General features: G+C 35.7%; 6 protein-coding genes and 1 long non-coding RNA gene across 7 annotated transcripts; 3 read left to right on the top strand and 4 right to left on the bottom strand.

The window, feature by feature from the left end:
- Window positions 1-32: 32 nt before the first annotated feature.
- Window positions 33-602, top strand: LOC117127224. The gene is made up of 2 exons (XR_004450075.1): window positions 33-225; window positions 276-602. It is a non-coding gene; the product is annotated as an uncharacterized LOC117127224 (long non-coding RNA).
- LOC103835980 (dol-P-Man:Man(6)GlcNAc(2)-PP-Dol alpha-1,2-mannosyltransferase) lies at window positions 266-4,643 on the bottom strand. Its single transcript, XM_009112187.3, has 10 exons — window positions 2,996-4,643; window positions 2,527-2,614; window positions 2,287-2,446; window positions 1,991-2,208; window positions 1,589-1,884; window positions 1,378-1,489; window positions 1,146-1,284; window positions 851-1,047; window positions 678-767; window positions 266-599 (listed from the first exon to the last, which is right to left on the bottom strand). The coding sequence occupies exons 1-10, from the start codon at window positions 3,274-3,276 to the stop codon at window positions 468-470; spliced, it is 1,713 nt and encodes a 570-aa protein (XP_009110435.1). The 5' UTR covers window positions 3,277-4,643; the 3' UTR covers window positions 266-467.
- Window positions 4,644-5,496: 853 nt separating this feature from the next.
- LOC103835979 (ras-related protein RABA1b) lies at window positions 5,497-7,112 on the bottom strand. Its single transcript, XM_009112186.3, has 2 exons — window positions 6,816-7,112; window positions 5,497-6,069 (listed from the first exon to the last, which is right to left on the bottom strand). The coding sequence occupies exons 1-2, from the start codon at window positions 7,034-7,036 to the stop codon at window positions 5,640-5,642; spliced, it is 651 nt and encodes a 216-aa protein (XP_009110434.1). The 5' UTR covers window positions 7,037-7,112; the 3' UTR covers window positions 5,497-5,639.
- Window positions 7,113-7,348: 236 nt separating this feature from the next.
- On the top strand, window positions 7,349-9,366 carry LOC103835978 (precursor of CEP13-like). Its single transcript, XM_033276804.1, has one exon. The coding sequence runs from the start codon at window positions 8,777-8,779 to the stop codon at window positions 9,047-9,049; it is 273 nt and encodes a 90-aa protein (XP_033132695.1). The 5' UTR covers window positions 7,349-8,776; the 3' UTR covers window positions 9,050-9,366.
- A 1,785-nt stretch (window positions 9,367-11,151) lies between these two features.
- LOC103835977 (ubiquitin domain-containing protein 2) lies at window positions 11,152-12,371 on the top strand. Its single transcript, XM_009112183.3, has 4 exons — window positions 11,152-11,432; window positions 11,622-11,744; window positions 11,832-11,954; window positions 12,042-12,371. Exons 1-4 carry the CDS (start codon window positions 11,399-11,401, stop codon window positions 12,104-12,106), a joined length of 345 nt encoding a protein of 114 aa, XP_009110431.1. The 5' UTR covers window positions 11,152-11,398; the 3' UTR covers window positions 12,107-12,371.
- A 404-nt stretch (window positions 12,372-12,775) lies between these two features.
- LOC103835976 (cytochrome P450 72C1) lies at window positions 12,776-15,775 on the bottom strand. The gene is made up of 5 exons (XM_009112182.3): window positions 15,493-15,775; window positions 14,814-15,025; window positions 13,883-14,127; window positions 13,427-13,814; window positions 12,776-13,336 (listed from the first exon to the last, which is right to left on the bottom strand). The coding sequence occupies exons 1-5, from the start codon at window positions 15,773-15,775 to the stop codon at window positions 12,911-12,913; spliced, it is 1,554 nt and encodes a 517-aa protein (XP_009110430.1). The 3' UTR covers window positions 12,776-12,910.
- A 1,780-nt stretch (window positions 15,776-17,555) lies between these two features.
- LOC103835974 (60S ribosomal protein L18a-like protein) lies at window positions 17,556-18,956 on the bottom strand. The gene is made up of 4 exons (XM_009112181.2): window positions 18,677-18,956; window positions 18,102-18,183; window positions 17,895-18,012; window positions 17,556-17,792 (listed from the first exon to the last, which is right to left on the bottom strand). The coding sequence occupies exons 1-4, from the start codon at window positions 18,885-18,887 to the stop codon at window positions 17,733-17,735; spliced, it is 471 nt and encodes a 156-aa protein (XP_009110429.1). The 5' UTR covers window positions 18,888-18,956; the 3' UTR covers window positions 17,556-17,732.
- Between the last annotated feature and the right edge of the window lie 1,675 nt (window positions 18,957-20,631).

Raw genomic sequence — 20,631 nt, 5'->3', positions numbered from 1 at the left:
ATCTAATTTTTGTCTTAAAAAGCGTGATTAATAGTTAATGTCTGGTAATTAAATTGCTCATTTTCTTTAGAAAAAACAATTAATTCTGCGTTGGATTTATTTTATTTCCAAGAGTCTTTTTTTTTTGTTTGCCTTTTGCGTTGGTTTAACGCTAAGTTGTTCTCATGTTATCCTCTCTTTTTTCTTTCTGTCGCAATAGTCCAAACTGGAATCGCAAAATGAAAAGTAAGGAGGATAAGTGATGTCAAAAAAAAAAAAAGGTAAGGATGAGAAAGATTAAGACATTGCAGCATTAGTGTCAACATCAATAACATGATCTTCTTTCCGTTTGGAGATTTACTACAAAATGAACGTGAAAGTTAAAGTAAACACTGATCAGTTATTTTGTTATTACATTCGGCTCAAAACTTGGTCAATGAACAAAAAGCTAAAGCTAATCGGTCTACAGAGTTTTCAAAATTTTGGTATCATTTTGGCACTCTTCTAAGTATTACGTATTTGCCGAACACATTCTTCTCCTGCCACTTGTAAGGGATGAAGAACGATCTATACTTTGCTGGCGATAGCTCTCTGTCCAGATAAGGTAACACCGCTATAGCCTGATAAAAAGATTGTCTTAGAGGAAGTGAAATTTAAGATATATTTTGTTACAGTAGTATGGTTTGATTCTCTTATACCTCCCATGTCGATAAGTCATTGCCTCGATATGTATAAGGTCTGCTAAGCTGCAGCTCAATGAGGAATGTGCAACTTTCGATATTCTTCAACTGAAAAAACAAAAGATGGAGAAAATCAAACAGTACTCGAGTTTTGAAGGATTTCATGAGAGAGAAGGGTATATGAGTTTTACAAATTGTTCATCAGATGCTTGGTTCTTGTTGTTGAAGTATGGAGGTGATGCTGCAGTGCCTCCAAGTGTACTATTAAATGGGAACGGAAGAAGACCGCGGAACCCATCATCGATCCACCGCACTTCGCTGATGTAGTCAGGCACGAAAAACGATGATGGGTATCGATGCCATTCGCTTCCCACGCACAGAACAGAACCTGACACAACCAACAAAACCGAACAGTATTCACAAAACTTGAGACTTAATCTTCACTTTAGTTTGCATTTGTAATGATTGAAGCGTTCTGTTTTATACCTGGTCCAGCATCATCATGGTGCTCCAGCAGCTTGTAGACCTCTAAGGGAGCGGAATAGCCATTAATCAGAGAAAATGTGCGAGCATGTGAAGCACATAAGATAAGACCAAGGATCACTGGTCGGATGTATTTGGTTATCTGCACATTATAACAAAATGAGAATCGCACAATCTAGTTATTTTCAATTTTTGTGAGAAGAAGGAGACTAATATATTGTGAGTTAGAACTTACTGTCACCAGAAGACTTTCGCGTGTGCTATACTTTTCCCTGAACAGCTCAGGGATGTTTTCAATAACAACAGAAGCAGAAACACATATAAGAGGGTATATTGGATAAAGGAACCTGCACCAAATGATTGACAAATCATATAATCAGCTTCCTCTAGATCGAGAAGCCACCACCTTATAAGTATCTACAAAATGAAAGAAATAGAAGGATCACCTTTCTTCTTTGTGAGGCTGAAGCGACATGAACGCCAGCCATATATACATTGGCGAAATCACAACAAGCAAGCAACGGTCATACTTTCTTCTGATAATAGGAAACAGTGCGATGAACAAAATTGCCAAAACAAAACCCAAGTTGAAGTTGTTAAAACCATTTTTTATATAAAACAACGGTCCTTCGGTTCCATAGAGATGGCTTTCTCCACCCCCTAAGACATTGTATATCAAGAGATTCAAAACCGAAGATGTCCATCTCTTGTAATAGTAGTGATCCACAAGTACTGAGAGTCCCTGGAAAAGAGGCAAACCTAGTTAATGCGAATGAAACTCAGTAACATGCAATATCTCCAATAGACTCCACAGAGAGAAAGCATTTAGGATTAGTGTTTTGACTTACAAGGAGAAAAATAGAGGTGGCAGCGCCAGATATAAATGCTTGCTTGAATCTCTTAACCAGAGCGTAAACAACGATAGGTAAAAACGCCAGGATGGAAAATGGCCAGCCAAGAATCACACCGAAAACCGAAACTGCAACAGCCATGGCGTACTTCTCGAAAAGTAATAAACCAGATGAGAGGCTCATCGCATACATAGAGAACGAACTCGGGAGGAAACCTAGCCAATTTCAACGAAACATGAATTAATATATCCAGCAGGTATCACAAAGGTACAAGAAAAAAACAGAACACTCACTGGTGCTAGCAAAGAAGCAACCACTGGTTAAGCAGAGCATTGCAACTGCATAGGTAGCAATACGCTTCCCATACTTTCTGGAGAGTGCAACAACCAAGACAGTGTCCGAAACTGCAGAAACCAGCCCCAGGAAGAGTCTCACCGCATAAAAAACTCTAACCTATCCACCACATGATATACACAAGCAGATAAGATATATGCAGTTGCATACCATTTAGTATATACATCAGCAATGCTTACCTTATCATCACCAAACCACCAAGAAGCAGGCCGCCCAGCTAATTCATGGAAAAGAATGTACAAGTAGGAGCGAAGAGCAAAGTTCGAACTGCAACACAAACAAAAAGAAACTATTCTTATGAATATGATTTCACAAAAACCTCAAGTTACAATTCATCTTTATAGATGACAAGGCGCACCGGTTCACATCAACCACGCAGAATCAAAACTAAAGTAGCAAGTAAGTTATCTGAAAGGAGATTAGGAGAACAAAGCCAAAACTGTTTCCTTTTAAAACATTATCAAAGCTCACAATTTCACATTTCTAATTTCAAAATTCAAACAAAAGGTTGAGACTTTTTCCCACAGCTTTCACTTAAACACTATATCTTCACACATTTACACTCGTTTTGAGCTAACATCGTATCTGTTACTCACTACACTCATCAGTAACGCGGCATTATACACTACACGTAAGCAAAACGAAAACCTGTATTCCCAGGTTTGAAACCCAGACTTGTACAGAAGATAATGGAGAGGCTCCCAGTAGTTGAACACTTCATCGCAGTCATGAACGATGTTTGAAGTCGCGCTCATGTAACGGAGATAACATAAAGCTATAAACGGCAAGAACCACCCAAGACCGCGATCCTCCGCATCCCCGCCGTCGGATCGGCGAGGCTTGTCTGTTTTCGAGTACGGCTTGGCCGAAGATGAAGAAGAGCCGGAGAGAAGTGGGCGTCTCTGTCGAGTCGTCGTCGTCAGATCCATCGAGCTTTGAGGATTTCACTCAGCACCACCAGTGCGGAAAATGGTCGTGGCGAGTGTAGAGATTGCAGAACCTCTCTTCTCGGCGCAAGCAATGGAAAGTCTCTCCTGGGTACAGAGGGTTATGATCGAGGCCTAGAAAATATATAATCTGAGTTATACTTATTTGCCCATCATAATATTTTTCCAGGCTAGTCAAAACTATTTTCACTTTTTTTTTTGTTTTTAAATTGTTACGATCTTCTAGATTATAAGAGAAGTATGATTTTAATCTACCATAAAAAAAATTATACGAGGTCCATTTTATTAATTTCATCTATTAGATTATTTACATTAATCTATTAAATATATAAAGTTTCTAAAAAATCTTAAACTATATAAATAATAAGTTAATTTTAACAGTAAATTTATTTTACATTAAACTATTTTAACTATAATACATCTATTAGATTATTTACATTGATCTATTTTAGATTATTTACATTAATTTAAAATATTATTAATAAATTAATTTTAACAGTAAATTTAAATTTAACATTTGGTGAACTTGTGAGGCTTTGTTTGGCTCTTTATGGCTCATTTGGGGATTGGTAAGCATGCTACTATGCACCATCCAGCTTGATCTCCTTCGTTGCTCCATTCATTTGTATTTGGTACTCCCACTTTTTCAACACCCTTTTCTGTCTTAGTTTCTCTCTTAATTATATTGATATGCATTGAATCTGTTATTATGGTACACTACGAGTAATATTTGATGATATGCATTGAATCTGATATGACTTGTTATTATCCAGAGAATTTTGGTAAATAAAGCTAACGTGCCTCAAAACCAAATATAACTAGGCTTTAGACCAGCAAGTAGCTTAGGTTTTCGAACAAAAATACTTTATATATTGTGTTTGTGCCCAAAATAGCCGAAGGTGAAACCTCTGCCAAAATTCAAGGTATACAAATACCTTCATTGATATAAATTTAGTGTTCAAACGTTAAGAAGTACAGTTTATTGAGATTTGCATGAAAGGGTTGCAAAGATATGAATCATAGGTACGTGCATGGCTTTAATATAAATCACGTAAACCGTTATTGTTGTGAGGTGTGTGTTGATAAGTCATAAGCGTAGTAGAGGTTTTGATCTCTATTAATGTTAATATTAACGTCAGAAAAGTTTTTGAAGTTGTGAACAAAATGGATGGTGTAGCAACCCTGAGTTCAGTAGGTAGACAATGGATAAGGCATTGGTTTACAAGATTATATTCCCACTTATTTGACAATTGACATAGGGTTAACGGTTGATGCTGATTAAACATTAGGGGTTTTGATATAAGGCACTTTCTTAGAGTCAGACACTTTGACTAAAGTCCCAAGCTCGTAGCTAATCCAACACTTAAAGCTACTCTTATCGTAAAAGCACCCCAAACATCTACGGGGTTTTTGCCAAAACTAACCCACAACTTGATTTTAATTCCAAACCTATACCCAAACTTGAATCAAATGCAAAACTAACCTAAAAGCCTAGTGAAATTACAGCTCAGCCCCTTGTGACCAAACAAAAAAACAGAAGCCATTTTTACGAATATAGCCCCAGTAAATCGTCTGAGTCGTCTGAGATGTTGGAAGTCGTCTGGACGACTGAAGTATAAGTCGTCTGGTACCAGTTTATTTTAAAAATAATTTATAAATCTTGCAGTATTTCAAAAAAAAAGAAGGTTAGTTTTGTGTTTGACTTTAAGTTGTAGGTCAATTTTGCAAAAATCCTAACATCTACTAACCCGAGTACACAAACCACGACACTTACTCTCTCCAACAGCAGGACCAAAGCTAATACGCTATACTTAGCCATGAAATGATAAACACCTCCAAGTCTATAATAATGAAACGTCTCTGGATCACAACTCTTCACCTTCTTGACCCTACAAGCTTTACTCCAACCCAATACGACGTTGCGCATGTGATTATCATAGAATCATAGCTCGGCTTTCTTAACGTACATAATGATTGACATGCGTTTAAATTTAATAAAAATGGTTCGAAGTCACTAACTTTGAGTAGCAGGCAGTAAATAATAAAGTAGATAAGCCAGGGAACATGTTGCAAATTCATTCTCTACCATGACTAATATTGAATCAGTTTCTCGTTGTTGTCTCCTATTGAGGTTACTATGAAAACACACCCTGGCTCAGTTGCTGATGTAGTCAGGAACTGGATGACTAACAATACATGAAATGAAGTTAAAGAAACACTATATAATGTATAGTCTAAAACTCATATAGATGTCAATATTATTACAAAACAACAACAGAACCAAACAATGGACCATGGGGGTTATAATTCTCACTCACAACAGATTACAAAAAAAAAAAAAGACTTCAACTTGAGCAGCAGCCGAGTTTCTTCAAAGCAGAGACATCGTTTTTAACTTCGATTTTCTCCCCTTTTGGAACAGATCCGTTCCCATCTTCACCAGCTTCCATTTGCTTCTTGCTTGTGATGCGGTAAATCTGCGTCAAAACCTCTGCAAAGGCTTCCTCTACGTTGGTGGCTTCAAGTGCAGATGTTTCCATGAAGCAAAGCGACTCCTGCTCAGCGTATGATTTCCCATCTTCTGTCGGAACAGCTAGCAAATGTCGCAGGTCAGATTTGTTGCCAACGAGCATCACCACAATGTTTGGGTCCGTGTGGTTCTTGAGCTCCTTTAACCACCGGTCAACGTTCTCAAAAGTTGCACGGCGGGTGGTATCATATACTAGGAGCGCCCCAACGGCTCCACGGTAGTATGCACTCGTGATGGCACGGTACCTGTGACCAGAAAATCAAACAGAGAATCAATGATAAATAGAGCAAACGTGATAATAAAGCAATAGGCTTTTTAATCGACCATACAAGAATATTCATATCCTAATCAAGATCAAGGACTCGAGGATGTGCATACTGATCTAATATTCAACAATTCTGCTATAAACTAAATCAAAGAAGACAGTGAAAAAAATCGTTTCAATGGAGGAAACCCTCCAGATTAATCCATGTCTTTGCACTTTTATTCCACATCAGCCTAATCAATCTTAGCAGCAAACCAAGTAGTAAAAGTGAGCAAGCTCTTTGCTTTCATTCTACAATAGTCTCTATGGCAGTGTTCCTGATTCTACTGATCATTAATCACATGCTCTTGATCATCCATCCAAATAAAGATCTAACTCAAGCAAATCATGGTCTTATTGAGCCAAACACAGAGACTAGTTTTCAGAAGAGAGGCTATTATTTAATCTACAGTTACATTATTAGCTACCCTCCTTCAATGATATGGTCAAATGAAGTCAACGTCTTCAAAGGAACAGTTTTTAAGTTAAAAAAGTCAACGGAGAGACTCTGTTTAACACACATTCACTACTCCAAATCCTAAAAACTAGACCTTTAAAACGAACTCAATACCCAAATTACAAAATAAAGATATATAGATTCAATTCCAATGTAGGCTCGCTCATGAGCTAGATCTGTACAAAGGAGCTTATGATCTTAAAAACCGAATAACGAAAAAAAAAACGAACCTTTCTTGACCAGCAGTATCCCAAATCTGAGCCTTGATGACCTTCTCATCGACTTTCAAAGTCCGAGTGGCGAACTCGACGCCAATGGTGGATTTAGACTCGAGATTGAACTCGTTTTTGGTGAATCTGGAGAGGAGGTTCGATTTGCCTACTCCGGAATCGCCTATGAGTACGACTTTGAAGAGGTAATCGTAGTCATCTTCCACTTTGTACCCTGCCATTATCTCAGGTGCTTCCTTCTCCTCCGCAGCGATTGATCTGAAGAGAGAGAGAGAGAGAGGAGTGTGAAGGTGTAAACTGAGATTTGAAATAAGCTCGCGAAAAGTGATGTGAGAGAGTTAACGTGACTGTTGGTGATGGTCTGTGATGATAGGATGAGATCTGGGCCGTTGATCGGCTGAGCGCGTAGGTGACTGTGGGGATTTCGATAATGTTTTTGACGGATTTACCCTTGACGTTTTAATGCCATGTGACGTATAGTTAATCACTGTAAAGCAAGGGTTTAGTGCCGTAAATGCCGTTTATACAACTATTGTGTGCATGTGTGTGTGTTTCTTTTTGAGAAATTATACGATCAGTGTGTGTGTGTGTTTGAGCTCATGTAACGAATAAAGGAATCTTGAAGAATTAGAAAAAGAAAAAAAAATCAAATCAACTTTAGATCATATGTTGCATATATCAACTATAAAGTTAATATATAATAATAATACTTGTTAGAATCTAATTAATCGATAAAAGAAAACAAGATGTGATAAATTGCTATCTTTAATTTGATAGTCACATAAAGTACAATCTTTCTCCTACGACTCTCAGTTTTGCTTCTTAAGCTTTCTTCTTGTCTTGTGATCATCTATCCTAGCACTAGTGGAGTTTGGATAGGCTCTTGAATCTTACATGTTTGCTCTCGATTGGACTCTATTGAGCTTATGTCTAACCAAAGCATAAATCATTTGTGTTCTGATGAATGAACTCCCGTCCGTCTTATAGACCAGGTTACTACTTATACCACGTTCATTTTTAGCAGCAAGAGTCTTGATTTACTCATTTGTTTTATGAACTGTTTGTTTCTTCGTTAATGTTTTCATTACTTGTAGAACAGTACAAAAATAATTTCCGAACCCTAAATCTAGGCCTCTTCTTGGGTATTGATAACTCAAAAAGTTTAATGTACTAAAATTATGTCAATTTGTAATGTCTATTTAACCAAGTTTATTTTTCACTAGATCTTCAATTATAGAGGTATGAAAAGTAATACTTTAAACATATAATTGTGTCCCATGGATAAAATTTTGCTACAAACACACAAAAGTCCAAAAATAAAAAGCAGTCTCATAATACTAGTAATTGCCACACTAATAATGAGCCATAGAAATAATTAACTTTTCGACTATGAATATGAAGAAAATATCACTCCCTCAAGTTTTCTGGTCTCTTACGTTTTCTCAGTCAGGAACTTGCTAAGATAAATATTTAACTGAATGACAAAACAAATTTGTTTCGTGCATTTCTTGATGTTTGTAGTGTTACATTTCTATGTCGAGCTCAGTTTTGCTATTCTTATAGGAGTAAATTATATGCGGAATTATTAATACAAAAATGCTAGTACTATTTACGTTTTGTAAATACCAATCAGAAGCATGTAGGGTGAGAGATTTATTGGTTTGCTGTTTTTGGAGTTAGAAAAGCAGAACATATGTGTATATATATATTAATTGATCATCCATTATTTACAATCACAAATACTGTTATGTATATATACGAACTCACCAATTTAGTTCATATGTACCTAACCCAAATTACCATTGACCTAGATTTACTCCATTTCCTCCCTCTATATATAGATCCACTCTATCATCATTCATCTACACAAAACACACTACAAACTCCAAAAAAAATAAAGCCAAAACTTTCCTTGCTTCACCAATAATTAACCCCTACTATTATAAAGTTAATCATAGGAAATGGCTTGTCCAAGGGTCTCCATTTTGACTATTTGCTTATTACTTTTTGTTGTAGGATTTGCCTCGCAACCTTGTGAAGCTAGAAATGTTTTAATGCCTTACAATGCAACCAAGGGATTGTTTCTTAGTGCCTTACCAAAGGGTAATGTGCCACCTTCGGGTCCAAGCGACAAGGGTCACACTTCTCAGCCGGAGGATTATTTGGACAAGCATATGGTACCGGAGATTCACCGCCAACTAGGATCAGTCCCTAGCCCCGGCGTTGGTCATTAGGCACATTGATTACCGACTTTATATATTTATTGTAGCTTTCATTTCATGATATTATCATATATCATACCTTACGGCGTCTTATGAAGAATGGTTGTTCTTGTGTGTCTTTATATATGATCTAATACCAAGTACTGAAATAGATGTGTTTTGAGTGTGTGTGTGTGTGTGTGATCAGTTATTTTACAATTTCTTTGAGATCTGTTTTAACGTGTGCTATGGTATATGTATTTAACTACATGCAGCTCTTTGTCGCGTTCAAAGAGATTCAAAAACAAATAGTAGTTATTTGCGTATAACTTTATAAGTTTTTAACAATTCAAAAGCTTCGCTTTGGCATTTCTATAGAAAAAAATATTCTGGTCTTCTGGATCACACACGAATATAAACAATTAAACATGATACATGAACATTTGTTTGGTGCCCACTATAATCGGGATAATGTAATATGTTGCGTACGTAAACTAAATTCATCAGGAAGGAAGCAAATAGTTATAAGCCTTGTCTTTATAAGTGAAAATTATTCAAAAGCTCAGTTTAAAAAAAAAACAATAATTCAAAAGCTCCGCTTTGGCACTTTTGTAGAGCAAAAGTTGATGAATTGACTTTGTCAAAAAAAAAAAGTTGATGAATTGACAATAATCTACAATTATTTCTGTTTTTACGTAAGACACGTCTTCCTCCATCTTGTTGACGCTTATTTCTTCTATGAATAGTTTCAGAGTTTAAGAAAAAAAAAAGGAAAATGGAAATAGACGTGCAATAATATAAGGAACACCATTATTGCTCATCGCCGAGATCATACTGTTTAAGGACTAACCTTTTGTCATGAAGCTTCTTCTCTCACTTTCCTCTTTTGTATGTTCTTAATAAGTTTAATTAACTAACCAACTAGTAAGATGGAGCCGCTGATTACACATTATATATCTTTGAGTACTTATAGATCTATACACAAACCATCTAAACCCGAGTGTCTTACTGTCTTACATAAAACAAAACTATTAGGTATCAGGTTAGATTATATGGCACGCAAATGTTATATCAAAAGTTGAATCAAATACGTTGTCAGATATACGTGGTTCTAAATCTGTCGAAGAGACGTTTTATAATTTGTGCTTTACTTCAAAACCCAAAGCCGAGTTTAAATCGTTCAAGTTGGGTCATTATCACAGTCCATATAAATCTTGGTAAATTTGCATTATTCTAGATTTGTTTTGAAACTTGTAAACCACGTTAATTTCGTTATCAGCATGTGAATCGTACCAATTTAACTTTTATAACATTGATGGATGGTGCGTATTACTTAGAAGAAAACCCATTAGTCTTAGTTTCTTTGATAATGATCTATCAATTGAAGTTTACTCACACTTTGCATGGTATAGTAAATAACGACATCGGCCAGCTTGATCTGACATGACCACACACACAGCTTGATTGGTCCATATTCACACATTTAAATCTAAAAGGAACCGTTGTTTGGAATCTTATTTGGTTGTTTTGTAGGGGATATATATGCCACGGTCATAGTTTCAATGGTTAGGATAAGCTGACTTGGCATATTAATTCACACCTAAGTCCGAAAGTTATTCCTACTTTAAAAAAATCATGGCTTCGTCTCTATACACATTACACAGCACTAATTCATATTCTAGTGTAATAGAAGGGTTGGAAACTGCATGTCGGTAAAGCCTTTCTCAAAAAAAAAAACTGCATGTCGGTAGAAGTATGAATAGTTTCTCCTTTCAAACGACACGCTGTGTTCATCTAAAAATAAGGGACAACACAATGTGTACATGAAAAATGACACCAACAAGTAATTTCTTAACATTTCAAAACAACTCTGTTCGTCGCCAGGTTTAGAATTAAATACCAGCAAAAAGAGGAAAAACAATCAAACTTTTTTTGTATAATGAAAAACAAGCAACTCATTTTGGATTAGATTAAAAGTTTATGTATAGAATAGATTAAGAAGGATATCTAGAAACATTCTCTACAATATATGCTTTACATATATATAGGTATTACATATGTGTTATATATAGCATGAAATATCCTATAAGATATTGTGTAGTAAAAAAAGTATGATCTTATCTTTAACCATAATTAGGTAGATGATGAAATTCCAAACTACCACACATTTGTGGCTCACGAGTTTCCCACTCTGAACAGACCAAACATTATGTATTGAAAAAGAAGAAATAGATCAACCCTTGTGATTCACGAGATAACGCAAACCATTGTCTCTCATCTCTACAAATAAAAAAATCTCTCTTTCTCTTCTACGTGTCTACAAATCTTTACAGCTTTGCCTCTCTCTCTTTTCATTCGTTGTTGGTTATCAAAGGAAGACAAATGGGTTGCTCTAGTTCAACAGCCAAGGCAGAAGGTACTCCATCACTCTCTCTTCTCTATCTAGAGGTTAATAAAGATATGAATCGGATCAAAGTGATAGTAAGATCATATGCACACACATCTTCTGATTATTCTTAGTTTCTAGGCTTCCATTCACTGTTTTAGGGCATCACATATAGGAGCATGTATATGTGGTGTGTGATGTGATTTTGTGTGTTTGTAGGGAGAAAGGAAAAGATTAGAAGACCAAAATCATGGAAACATCCTCAGCCAATATCAAGAGCAGAGCTCACACAGATGAGAGAGGAGTTTTGGGACACAGCTCCTCATTATGGAGGCAAGAAAGGTGATGATCAACATTAAACCCGAAAATAAAACACATTTATAGATGTATATACTCTCTCCATTTATGCAAAGTGTTCACAACTTTTAGAGATCTGGGATGCGTTAAGAGCTGCAGCAGAAGAAGAGGACTTATCTCTTGCGCAAACCATAATCGAGAGTGCTGGTGTGATTGTTCACAACAATGACCTCACCATTTGTTACGATGAGAAAGGTAAAATAAAATAAAATAAAATAAAATAAATCTAATTTTTCTCTAAAAGGTTATTGGTTTAGTAGTTGAGGTCTTGACTTTTTGCAGGTTCCAAGTATGAACTGCCTAAATATGTTCTAAGGGATCCTTCAAACTTGATCAGAACCAAATAAAGTAAAAAGAAGATAGGAGACAAGCTCGTTTGTGTATGTTTGTTTGTCGTCCAAGGAATCATGTGTGTTTTAACTTAGTTATATGGTTATCTTTGCTTGGATTTGTCATTTGCTGCGAGACTATGCGTATGTGAGGAGTGACATGGATGATATTACAGACTTCCGTAGAATTCTTCATAGTTTTTTTTTCATAAAGAAGCAGCTTTGATTAATAAAATAGTATGAATCTATTTACCTAATCTTAACAATAATTGTAATTTACTTATCTATCTTGTTTCTCTAGATTCGTCAGCTCCTCTTTTTGTGAGTAATTCCATATGGAAAAAATAATAAAATTTACTACAATAAACTCTGCACTGCATTAAAACAAATTATACAGTTAAGCGAAGATAGCATAACAAATCATTTCATGATTGACCTGATTAGAGGTTACCTCCAAAAAGAGACGCATTAATATATATGACACCAAGCAATTATATTTGTGTTCTTTATTTCATTTTTATATATCGATTAAGAAAACAAGAAAATAAAGGATATATTATCTCTTGAGGATATGATGATGTATTATTTTGAAAGGATTGATTTGACAAAGGGAAGTGTAACACTTTTGTTGGTTTATACACACAATTTTTTTTTTATATACACACAATTTTTTTTAGATACACACAATATTTGTTATTCTGTGTCATAAAAGGAGTAATAAAAAACAGTTTACATTGTAATATCTATAGATTATAATCTGCTATATATAAAAGTACCAAATAAAATTTCAAACTGCACTTACTACACCACCTTCTACATCATCTACACTTTTCTAATGATCAAATGAACTCCATGTTGTGGGAATGTAGTTGCAGCTGGGAAAGGAGCATGAGTATATGATGGAGAGAGCTCCACACTAAACATTTGAAGAACCTTTGCCACAAAGAGCTTAGCTTGCAACATCGAGAAGTTTTGGCCAATACATGTCCGAGGTCCCGAGCCAAACGGCAAGAAAGAGAGTCTTCCTTTGGTTGCGCTTGCAACACCATTGACAAATCTCTCAGGCTTAAACTGTTTCACATCCTCTCCCCAAAGATCAGGATCATGGTGCACCAAGATCATTGGTATAGTGATCACAACTCCTTCGGGTAAAGAGAACCTCTCTAGCTTCACTTCTTGATTTGTTATTCGACATGTGAAGTAAGCTGGTGAGTAGAATCTTAGAACTTCATGAAGGATCATTGATACCTAATAATAATGGTCCAAATCAAAAGAAAACAAAAATTATAAATAACCCTTTTTATGGTTGTCTGATAGGTTTTAAAAATGTCTACTTACAACTTTAAGGTGGCCTAGTCCTTCAAAACCTGGCTCGTTGTTACCAAACGCCTTAGAGATCTCGTCTCTTGCTTTGTGTTGCCATTCTTGGTGTTGGCTTAGAGCAACAAGTGTCCAAACAAACAATGAAGCAGTCACGCTTTGACCAGCTAGATAGAAAGCCTTGCAGTCGTCTATAAGATCGTCAAGGCTCAGCCCTGAAGCTGGTCCTTGTTCTTTTATCTGTTTTGTATTCGAAGCCAACATGGAGCACAGCAAGTCACCGTTCTTGTTGGTATCTCTTCCTCTCTGTATCTCCTTCTCTTTGGTCTCAATCATAGCTTTAAACATAGCCCTCATGTCCCTTTCGGTTTCTCTCAACCTCTTGTTGAACTTTGTTGGTAAAAATCTGTTAAAATTTGCAAATATTAAAAAGGGTTGACTCATCAAAATATATTAAAATCAAATTTAACGTACTTTGATCCAGGAATATAAACGGAACGAATAGTTTGGAGACTAAGATCGATCTGTTCTTGGTGGATTTGGAAGATATTGATGCCATCTTTGTAGGAATCACCAAAAGAAGCACGAGCAAGCATGTTTCTGGCTACGTCATGACAGTAAGTCCATGCATCAAGTTCCACTGTTCCTTTTGGTGAAGCTAGTTTCTCCCATTCTTCTAGCATCTCTTTGCAACTCGAGTTGAATGCTGGAAGTATGCTCTGTCCATTTTGAAAACATGAAAAATATAAATATGATTTCAGTTGAAAAAAAAACTAAAACCAGTCTCATACAAAAATTTACAAACATGGGTTTTTGATATATTAATATCCCCATTTATTCATTGATATTATTTTCTGTTTGTTGAAATGATAGCCTAACAAAATGATGATGTGTTAGAAATTCTTGATTTGAAATTTTATATTTTTGTAATGCGCCTTTTTGGCATTTTTTCTTCTTTCGCTTTTAGACTTCTATAGTTGGTGCTGGCTTCTAGTTCTTTGTGGTCTTGTTCTCTGTTTATTCTTTTTTCTATAAATACCTTTTTAGTTATTTTTAAATTTATCTATTGTTGTTTAAGTGATCAAAATCCTCAGACGTAACTGATCTGACTTTCTTTTTCGGAAAAGGTGGAAAATGGAATGAAACTGATGCAAATCAAAAGAATGACGAAAATGACGTCCATGAATTTCACTTTATGTCAGAGATTAAAAAAAACATTATTTTTTAAAAATAGTTATTGGAGTCAAAATGAGCATGCATAATACCTGTATATTATGTTGGTATGTTCTCTAATATCTACTATTGTAATCTCAGTAAATATACAGAAAACTCTTTAAACCTATATAGCCTTCTTTCTCTTGGCATATTCATTCGTCACACCACTTTACCAAAATAATAAAAATACCTTCAAACTGTCGATACGAAAAGCAGGATTAAGAATGCTTCGATGTTTGGACCAAGTAGGACCTTCGTGATTGAGAAGACCACTGAGGAAAACTTGATACCCAATCTTTGGTTTTGGAAAGAGTTCATGTCTCGACATTATCTCTCGTAGTGTCTCTGGATCCATTACTGTCACGTTCGGGTACGGTCCGTACCATGTGAAACACTTCTTCCCTATCATAATAAAAATAACATAAATTGATTATTACCATTTGTTAAAATTTAGTTCAACTAATCTTATATATGAAACAAAACACATACAAGAATGATGTCTTGGAGAAGTAATTTGATTATTTTACTATACGCGAACTAGATTTCGATGATAACCATAATATATATATCTATCAGATTTAGATCTTAATTATCCAAGTGTGCAAACAAAACCATAATAATATGTATACACAGTTAACTCTTGTAGCCCTTGCTCTGAGTCCCTCTCTGTTCATAGCTTGAAAATAATAGAAACTCAAGATGAAGAAGATGAGATCCTAACCAAACTAATAAAAAATAAATTATGAATCTAACACTAGACCAAGTTATAATTAAGTTGGTTCTTGTTTACTTAGATTCACATTTTCTCTCCAGGGACTATACAAAAGCACCTAAAACATGAGAAATATGTTGAGTTAAATGGATCATACCATGGTTTAGAACAGTGTGATGGAGAAAAGGCATCATTCGAGGGACAAAATCGGCGGTGAGAGGGAGAGGAAGAGAGTGAGCAACTTGATCCATCTTATTACTCTCACTTATGTCTCCCATCAAAACTCTGTAAGAGTTCCCAGAAAAACCTTGTTTCTTCAGATACTTCTCCAGTCTCTTTGGCCTTAACCAAACCCAATTCACAGCTCTCCATACCCAGTTTAGTATCAAGATCAAGAACCCGATCAAGAACACTTTTCTTACTGCAGTTATCTCAATCATCTTTATTTTTAGTTACGTTCTTGATCTATGAAGAGAAAAGAGGAAGAGAGGAAGAGAAAGGAGACAAGACTATAATGATGATGCTTAATAGTCTCATAAGTTGACTACATATTTTGGAGGCAGCTGTGTATATTATATAGAGAAGATATATGTAATAATTCGATGTATGGCAATGAATTTATAACAACAAGCTCTTTGCTGTTTCCAAAAATTAAATTTTGTCTTCCTTACGCTACATGCATGTGGCTTTAGCCTTTATTGCATGAGTATTTAGTGTATTTCCTTTTTTTGACATAATTTAGTGTATTTCTTTTTTAAAAATTATTATTCATTTTCTAATATACTAAATACTTCTTTTTTTGAAACTTAATATACTGAATACTTCCAGATTTACTTTCTTCTCTTTTTGTTTGCGTCTGTTTTCGTCGTAATTACCTACTTTTTTAACGGTGTCGTAAGTACCTACGTTAGAGAAAGGAGAGTTCTCACGCAATTCTCACCTTAATTTCAATATTTAATAAATATTTCCCTTTCAATTTTCATGAGTGACATTTAGGTAGATAATTTGAAATTAACCCTTAATTTTATTAAGTGTTAAACTTAGAAAAGTAGTTAATCACCAATGATACTGATTTTCTAGTTAAAGTTAACTTAGTCGCAGACAAAAAGTATGGAACCAGGTGGCTTTGTTCTATGGAGACGATGAATAGCAATCTAACTCTTTTAAGAAACGCATGTGATATAGTACTATTAATCGTATATCTGTTTGTCCAACCATATCAATTAATTTTAATTTTAAATATAATCAAATTACGTGTAGACTAGGGTCATTATCATTTACTAAATTGCATGGTTCAACCAATGCATGCGATTATATGGCGTCATGTCTACACATATTTCTCTACTGTGAGGATACAAGTTTAGTCATTAATTAACTTCAACATTATAACAACGTTTTTGAATAAATCAACTAAAAGTTGAGTCATCGTCGGCTCCGACTTTTGTTTGTTATAACATTTAAAAGGGTGGGACGTCCCTTTCTTTGTGTTATAGTCCAAAACTCCAAATCTGTGTCGTTTGTACAGAATAAAAGTGATTTTGGTTGGTTCATACCGAATATAGAAACTCTTCTTAAAAAACAGCTGAGAAGGTATTGTTGGAAAAAACAAAAGTTGGTAAGAGAAAACAAAATATTCCTAAAATTCTTGACTTTATACTAATTAGTAATTACTGTGTGAACCAAAAAAATATTGACTTTATCCGAAGAAAGAAAGATTTGAAATTAGATGAATATATAAAAGAAACAAAAGTTTACTGCCTTCATCCATCTTGGTACGATTTTGGGCACAGTAGTGCTGCCTAAACTGTCAACTGCTGTGGAGTCTTTGGGACCCACGAAAGGAAGCTTGTTGGCTTGTTGCCATCCATGTTTGGGTGCACCCTTGGTTGCCAATACTTGGTCAGAAGTTGAAATTTTTGTATCAAATCATTCAGATGAAATTGAGTGATGTTCTTGATGCTTACCATCCTAGTGATTCATCTGTATAACACTGAGGTGCTGAGTTTGAAAGAAATCTTGGAAGCTATTGCATATGAGAAGGGTTTGCTTTTCAAACCTAAACCGAATAGATCGCACAATGGTCTTCAGATTTATGGATTTGGGAATGTGAGTGTAGTTATAGACTCGGTGAACCAAAAGCTGTTGGCCCAGGAAGATGGAGGATGGTTCCTTGTAACTCCTGAGGATGCAAAACAATGCAACTGTCTCTGGATAACCATATGATAAAACCATCTTCAATCTTATTTTCTTGCAAATAACTTAACTCATATCTTTTTATTAAGTTTACACCTTTTTGTCTTTCTTCAAGCAGCACGAATATAATAAAATACAAGACGAAATGTTTGTCTGACACCTATACAAACGTTCTGACTTGACCACAAACATAGTTTTGATTGATCACCAGTCTTCTGCTCCTTTAGTTACACCAAGAATCACAGCAATTGTTGCAAGTATAGCCTGAAAGTATTTTTTACACATGCATCAATCATTTTGATCAGATCCCCAATGCAATCCAAGAACAAACACAAAAGACATCATATAGTATCTGAACAAACTTACAGCGATGGTGCAAGCAATGTATCCTGGCTTCTCCCTGTGGTCGATCCTCCTTCCAACTATCATGATGAACATTCCGACGTACCAAGGGATTGCTCCAAGGAAAAACCCAACTATGAACCTTCAACAAGATCAAATACAAAACTAACAAGTAAGATCTTGGTGTGGATTGTGTTACTAGGACATTGTTGAAAACAAAGAGGAACTTACAGGAACCATCCAAGACCAATTCCACAGCAAGGAAGGCGGCGTTGTCGCACATGCACAGGTCTTCCTTCAGCAATACCATGTACTGAAAACAGAGAACAACAAGATACGTTAAAACATAAGAACAGATGAAGAGGCACCGATCCATGCTCTTGCTTTAGACTTGAACAAGAAGAGAAGAGAATGAGACATGACACAACAACGTACTTTACATACTATATAACACAAACCAAAAACAATTAACTACTGCTAGAACCTAAACCTCCAAAAACTTTAAAATCTCAAATTGTTGATCATACAAACCCTAAATTCAACTCAAAGCTCCAAACTTTAAAATCATTTGCTCAAATTGTTGAATTCTATCCAAAGCTCCAAACTTTAATATCTATTGCTCAAATTACACAAACCCTAAATTCGTTTCTACACGATCTTGTGATCAAATTATCACAAAACAAACACCCAATTGAAAAAATTACTGAGGAATAAGATTCATGATCGTCATCAATTTCACCAAAATCCAAAACCTAAATCCCCAAATCTGCAATCAGCAAATCCAATTCAGCAAAGAGAAGCTATACCCGGAACGGTTTGATAACCATGGGCGTAATGAGGAGGGGCGGAATCGTAGACTCGAGGCGGAGCAGAAGGCTGAGGAAACCCAGTGACCGGAGGAGAGTTCTGCGGCCGCGGAGGAGGGTAATTGGAAACGCCTTGAAACGTACCGTACTGATGATGGGTGCCTGCTTCATCAGCGAAGCCTTTGCTTTTGTCTTCTTCTCCTTGACCCATCTTTAGCTTCAGCTTCTCTTCCTTTTCGTCTCAAATCGAGATTGAGATATTTTGCAACGCGTTGAAACAATTGGAAGAAAAAGTCTTTTTCAAGTTTTTATTTATTTGCGTTTAGACCCGATATAATGTGTAAGTTTCAATTTGGACCCGGAGGTATTATTAGGTGCATTATCAACCACCGACTGAGATGTTTGACTAGGGTATTTAATTAATACGATTAATTAGTATTTATATAGTTTATAAAATCAGGTTAAGAAACATGTGGTGGTGGGTTATCAACTTATCTATAATAATAAAATAGAGTTTTCTCTCACCTCAGCACTCCACATCATTATTCAGCATGGGGCATTCTTTGACACGTGTCTTCCTTTGTTAATCATACGAATAAGCTTTCTCGCAAAGTGTATTTTAATTTGGGCTAACAATTAATAATATAATTAATGAAATGGGCTTTTATTGTTTTTCATAGGAGGCCCAACTTTAGTTAGGATTTGCATCACTTTTGCTGGCAGATTTGCAGAGCGAATCGCCGTGTCTTTTCAGATTTCACCATTTCCGACCTTCATCTCTCTGTAACGTCTTCAGTTAGCGTCTTTATCACCATCATTACGTATTCTATACCACTCCTCCCACTCTCTGGAATTAAATAGGCATTAGCATCTGCCAAGATAACCTCCTCAAGCTTCGACTATAAATGTGTTTGTCTCTTGCAATGATCAGTCCTATCGCAACAAAATCCTCAAGGTCACTCTCTATGAAGAATCAAGAGTGTTCGCGACGGTCACTTAAGCTGTGGTGGTACGGCAATATCTAAGAAAATGGTTTGGATATCCAGTCGATAACATGATCGTTGAATCGATCATCGTTCTAAATGGTAGGATTTTACGGCAACAGATTTCTCTGAGAAATTTCCGGCGTAGGAAGAGGTAGCTTCAGCGTGGACCAGTATATAGATTCCGGAAACTGTGGATATGATTCACAAATGGCATTCTGTTCCAGAGGATGCTTATTGAATCCGTGATGGAGACAAAAGTTATGACGGGGAGATGATTAATCCCGGCAAATCTCTGTTGGATGCAACTGTCTGTTTCGAATCGCCGGCTGCTCTTCTGACCACTGATGTAAAGCCGGTACCGTTACAGAACTCAATTGGATTAAATCATTGTCATTAAGAATATAGAACAAAGATAACCGATGTCTTACTATGAAGATGCATGATAGCATATGATAAATACAAGTTTATAAAATAGATTCTGCAGAAGAAGAAGATCAGAGGATAGAGACAATGAAGAGAAGCCATAGGAGTCTCCATGGTAATAAGTTGGATCTCTATTGGGTTTTTCCTCAGAGAAGTTCTATGGCGGAAAGAACGCTCATTGACTGTACTGATAATAAAGGAGAACTTTATTTTGTCTTTCTTATCTATTACTATTATTTTTTTAATCTTGGTTTTGTTTCTTTCTGTTTTTTCATTTGCGAAAAGAATCCAGCTACTAAACGACGACTTCACCAGATTAGCAAATAGCAACTCTGAGAGTAGAGAAACGATTCAAGTCAGCTTAATAGTCTTAATGTTGTAATCTTTGAAAAGGAACGCTTAATAGTCAACTTTTGATTCTTTCCTGTAATGAGGATATAGTTTTGCATTAATTCAGCCATGTAACTTTTTTAATAGTATTTATTATGACTTAAACGGGATTCATTTTAATTAAAGTAAAGCTGGCTCATTGCTTCGAGGATTTTT

The sequence above is a fragment of the Brassica rapa genome, chromosome A08 (assembly GCF_000309985.2).
Source record: "Brassica rapa cultivar Chiifu-401-42 chromosome A08, CAAS_Brap_v3.01, whole genome shotgun sequence".
Classification (NCBI taxonomy): Eukaryota; Viridiplantae; Streptophyta; class Magnoliopsida; order Brassicales; family Brassicaceae; genus Brassica; species Brassica rapa.
The sequence above is the reverse complement of the archived record's forward strand: the minus strand, read 5'-3'. Positions and strand labels throughout refer to the sequence as shown.

Coding starts and splice junctions, on each gene's coding strand:
- LOC103835980 (XM_009112187.3), bottom strand. CDS start 3,276: ATGGATCTGACGACGACGACTCGACAGAGACGCCCACTTCTCTCCGGC. Junction 2,615..2,995: donor TTTCAAACCTGGGAATACAG/GTTTTCGTTTTG, acceptor TTTGTGTTGCAG/TTCGAACTTTGCTCTTCGCT. Junction 2,209..2,286: donor TTGCTTCTTTGCTAGCACCA/GTGAGTGTTCTG, acceptor GAAATTGGCTAG/GTTTCCTCCCGAGTTCGTTC.
- LOC103835978 (XM_033276804.1), top strand. CDS start 8,777: ATGGCTTGTCCAAGGGTCTCCATTTTGACTATTTGCTTATTACTTTTT.
- LOC103835977 (XM_009112183.3), top strand. CDS start 11,399: ATGGGTTGCTCTAGTTCAACAGCCAAGGCAGAAG. Junction 11,433..11,621: donor TTCAACAGCCAAGGCAGAAG/GTACTCCATCAC, acceptor GTGTGTTTGTAG/GGAGAAAGGAAAAGATTAGA. Junction 11,955..12,041: donor CATTTGTTACGATGAGAAAG/GTAAAATAAAAT, acceptor GACTTTTTGCAG/GTTCCAAGTATGAACTGCCT.
- LOC103835974 (XM_009112181.2), bottom strand. CDS start 18,887: ATGGGTCAAGGAGAAGAAGACAAAAGCAAAGGCTTCGCTGATGAAGCA. Junction 18,184..18,676: donor TGGTTATCAAACCGTTCCGG/GTATAGCTTCTC, acceptor CTCTGTTTTCAG/TACATGGTATTGCTGAAGGA. Junction 17,793..17,894: donor ACATTGCTTGCACCATCGCT/GTAAGTTTGTTC, acceptor AAATACTTTCAG/GCTATACTTGCAACAATTGC.
- LOC103835976 (XM_009112182.3), bottom strand. CDS start 15,775: ATGATTGAGATAACTGCAGTAAGAAAAGTGTTCTTGATCGGGTTCTTG. Junction 14,128..14,813: donor TTCGTATCGACAGTTTGAAG/GTATTTTTATTA, acceptor CAAAATGGACAG/AGCATACTTCCAGCATTCAA. Junction 13,337..13,426: donor GACTAGGCCACCTTAAAGTT/GTAAGTAGACAT, acceptor CATTATTATTAG/GTATCAATGATCCTTCATGA.
- LOC103835979 (XM_009112186.3), bottom strand. CDS start 7,036: ATGGCAGGGTACAAAGTGGAAGATGACTACGATTACCTCTTCAAAGTC. Junction 6,070..6,815: donor GATACTGCTGGTCAAGAAAG/GTTCGTTTTTTT, acceptor TTCTGGTCACAG/GTACCGTGCCATCACGAGTG.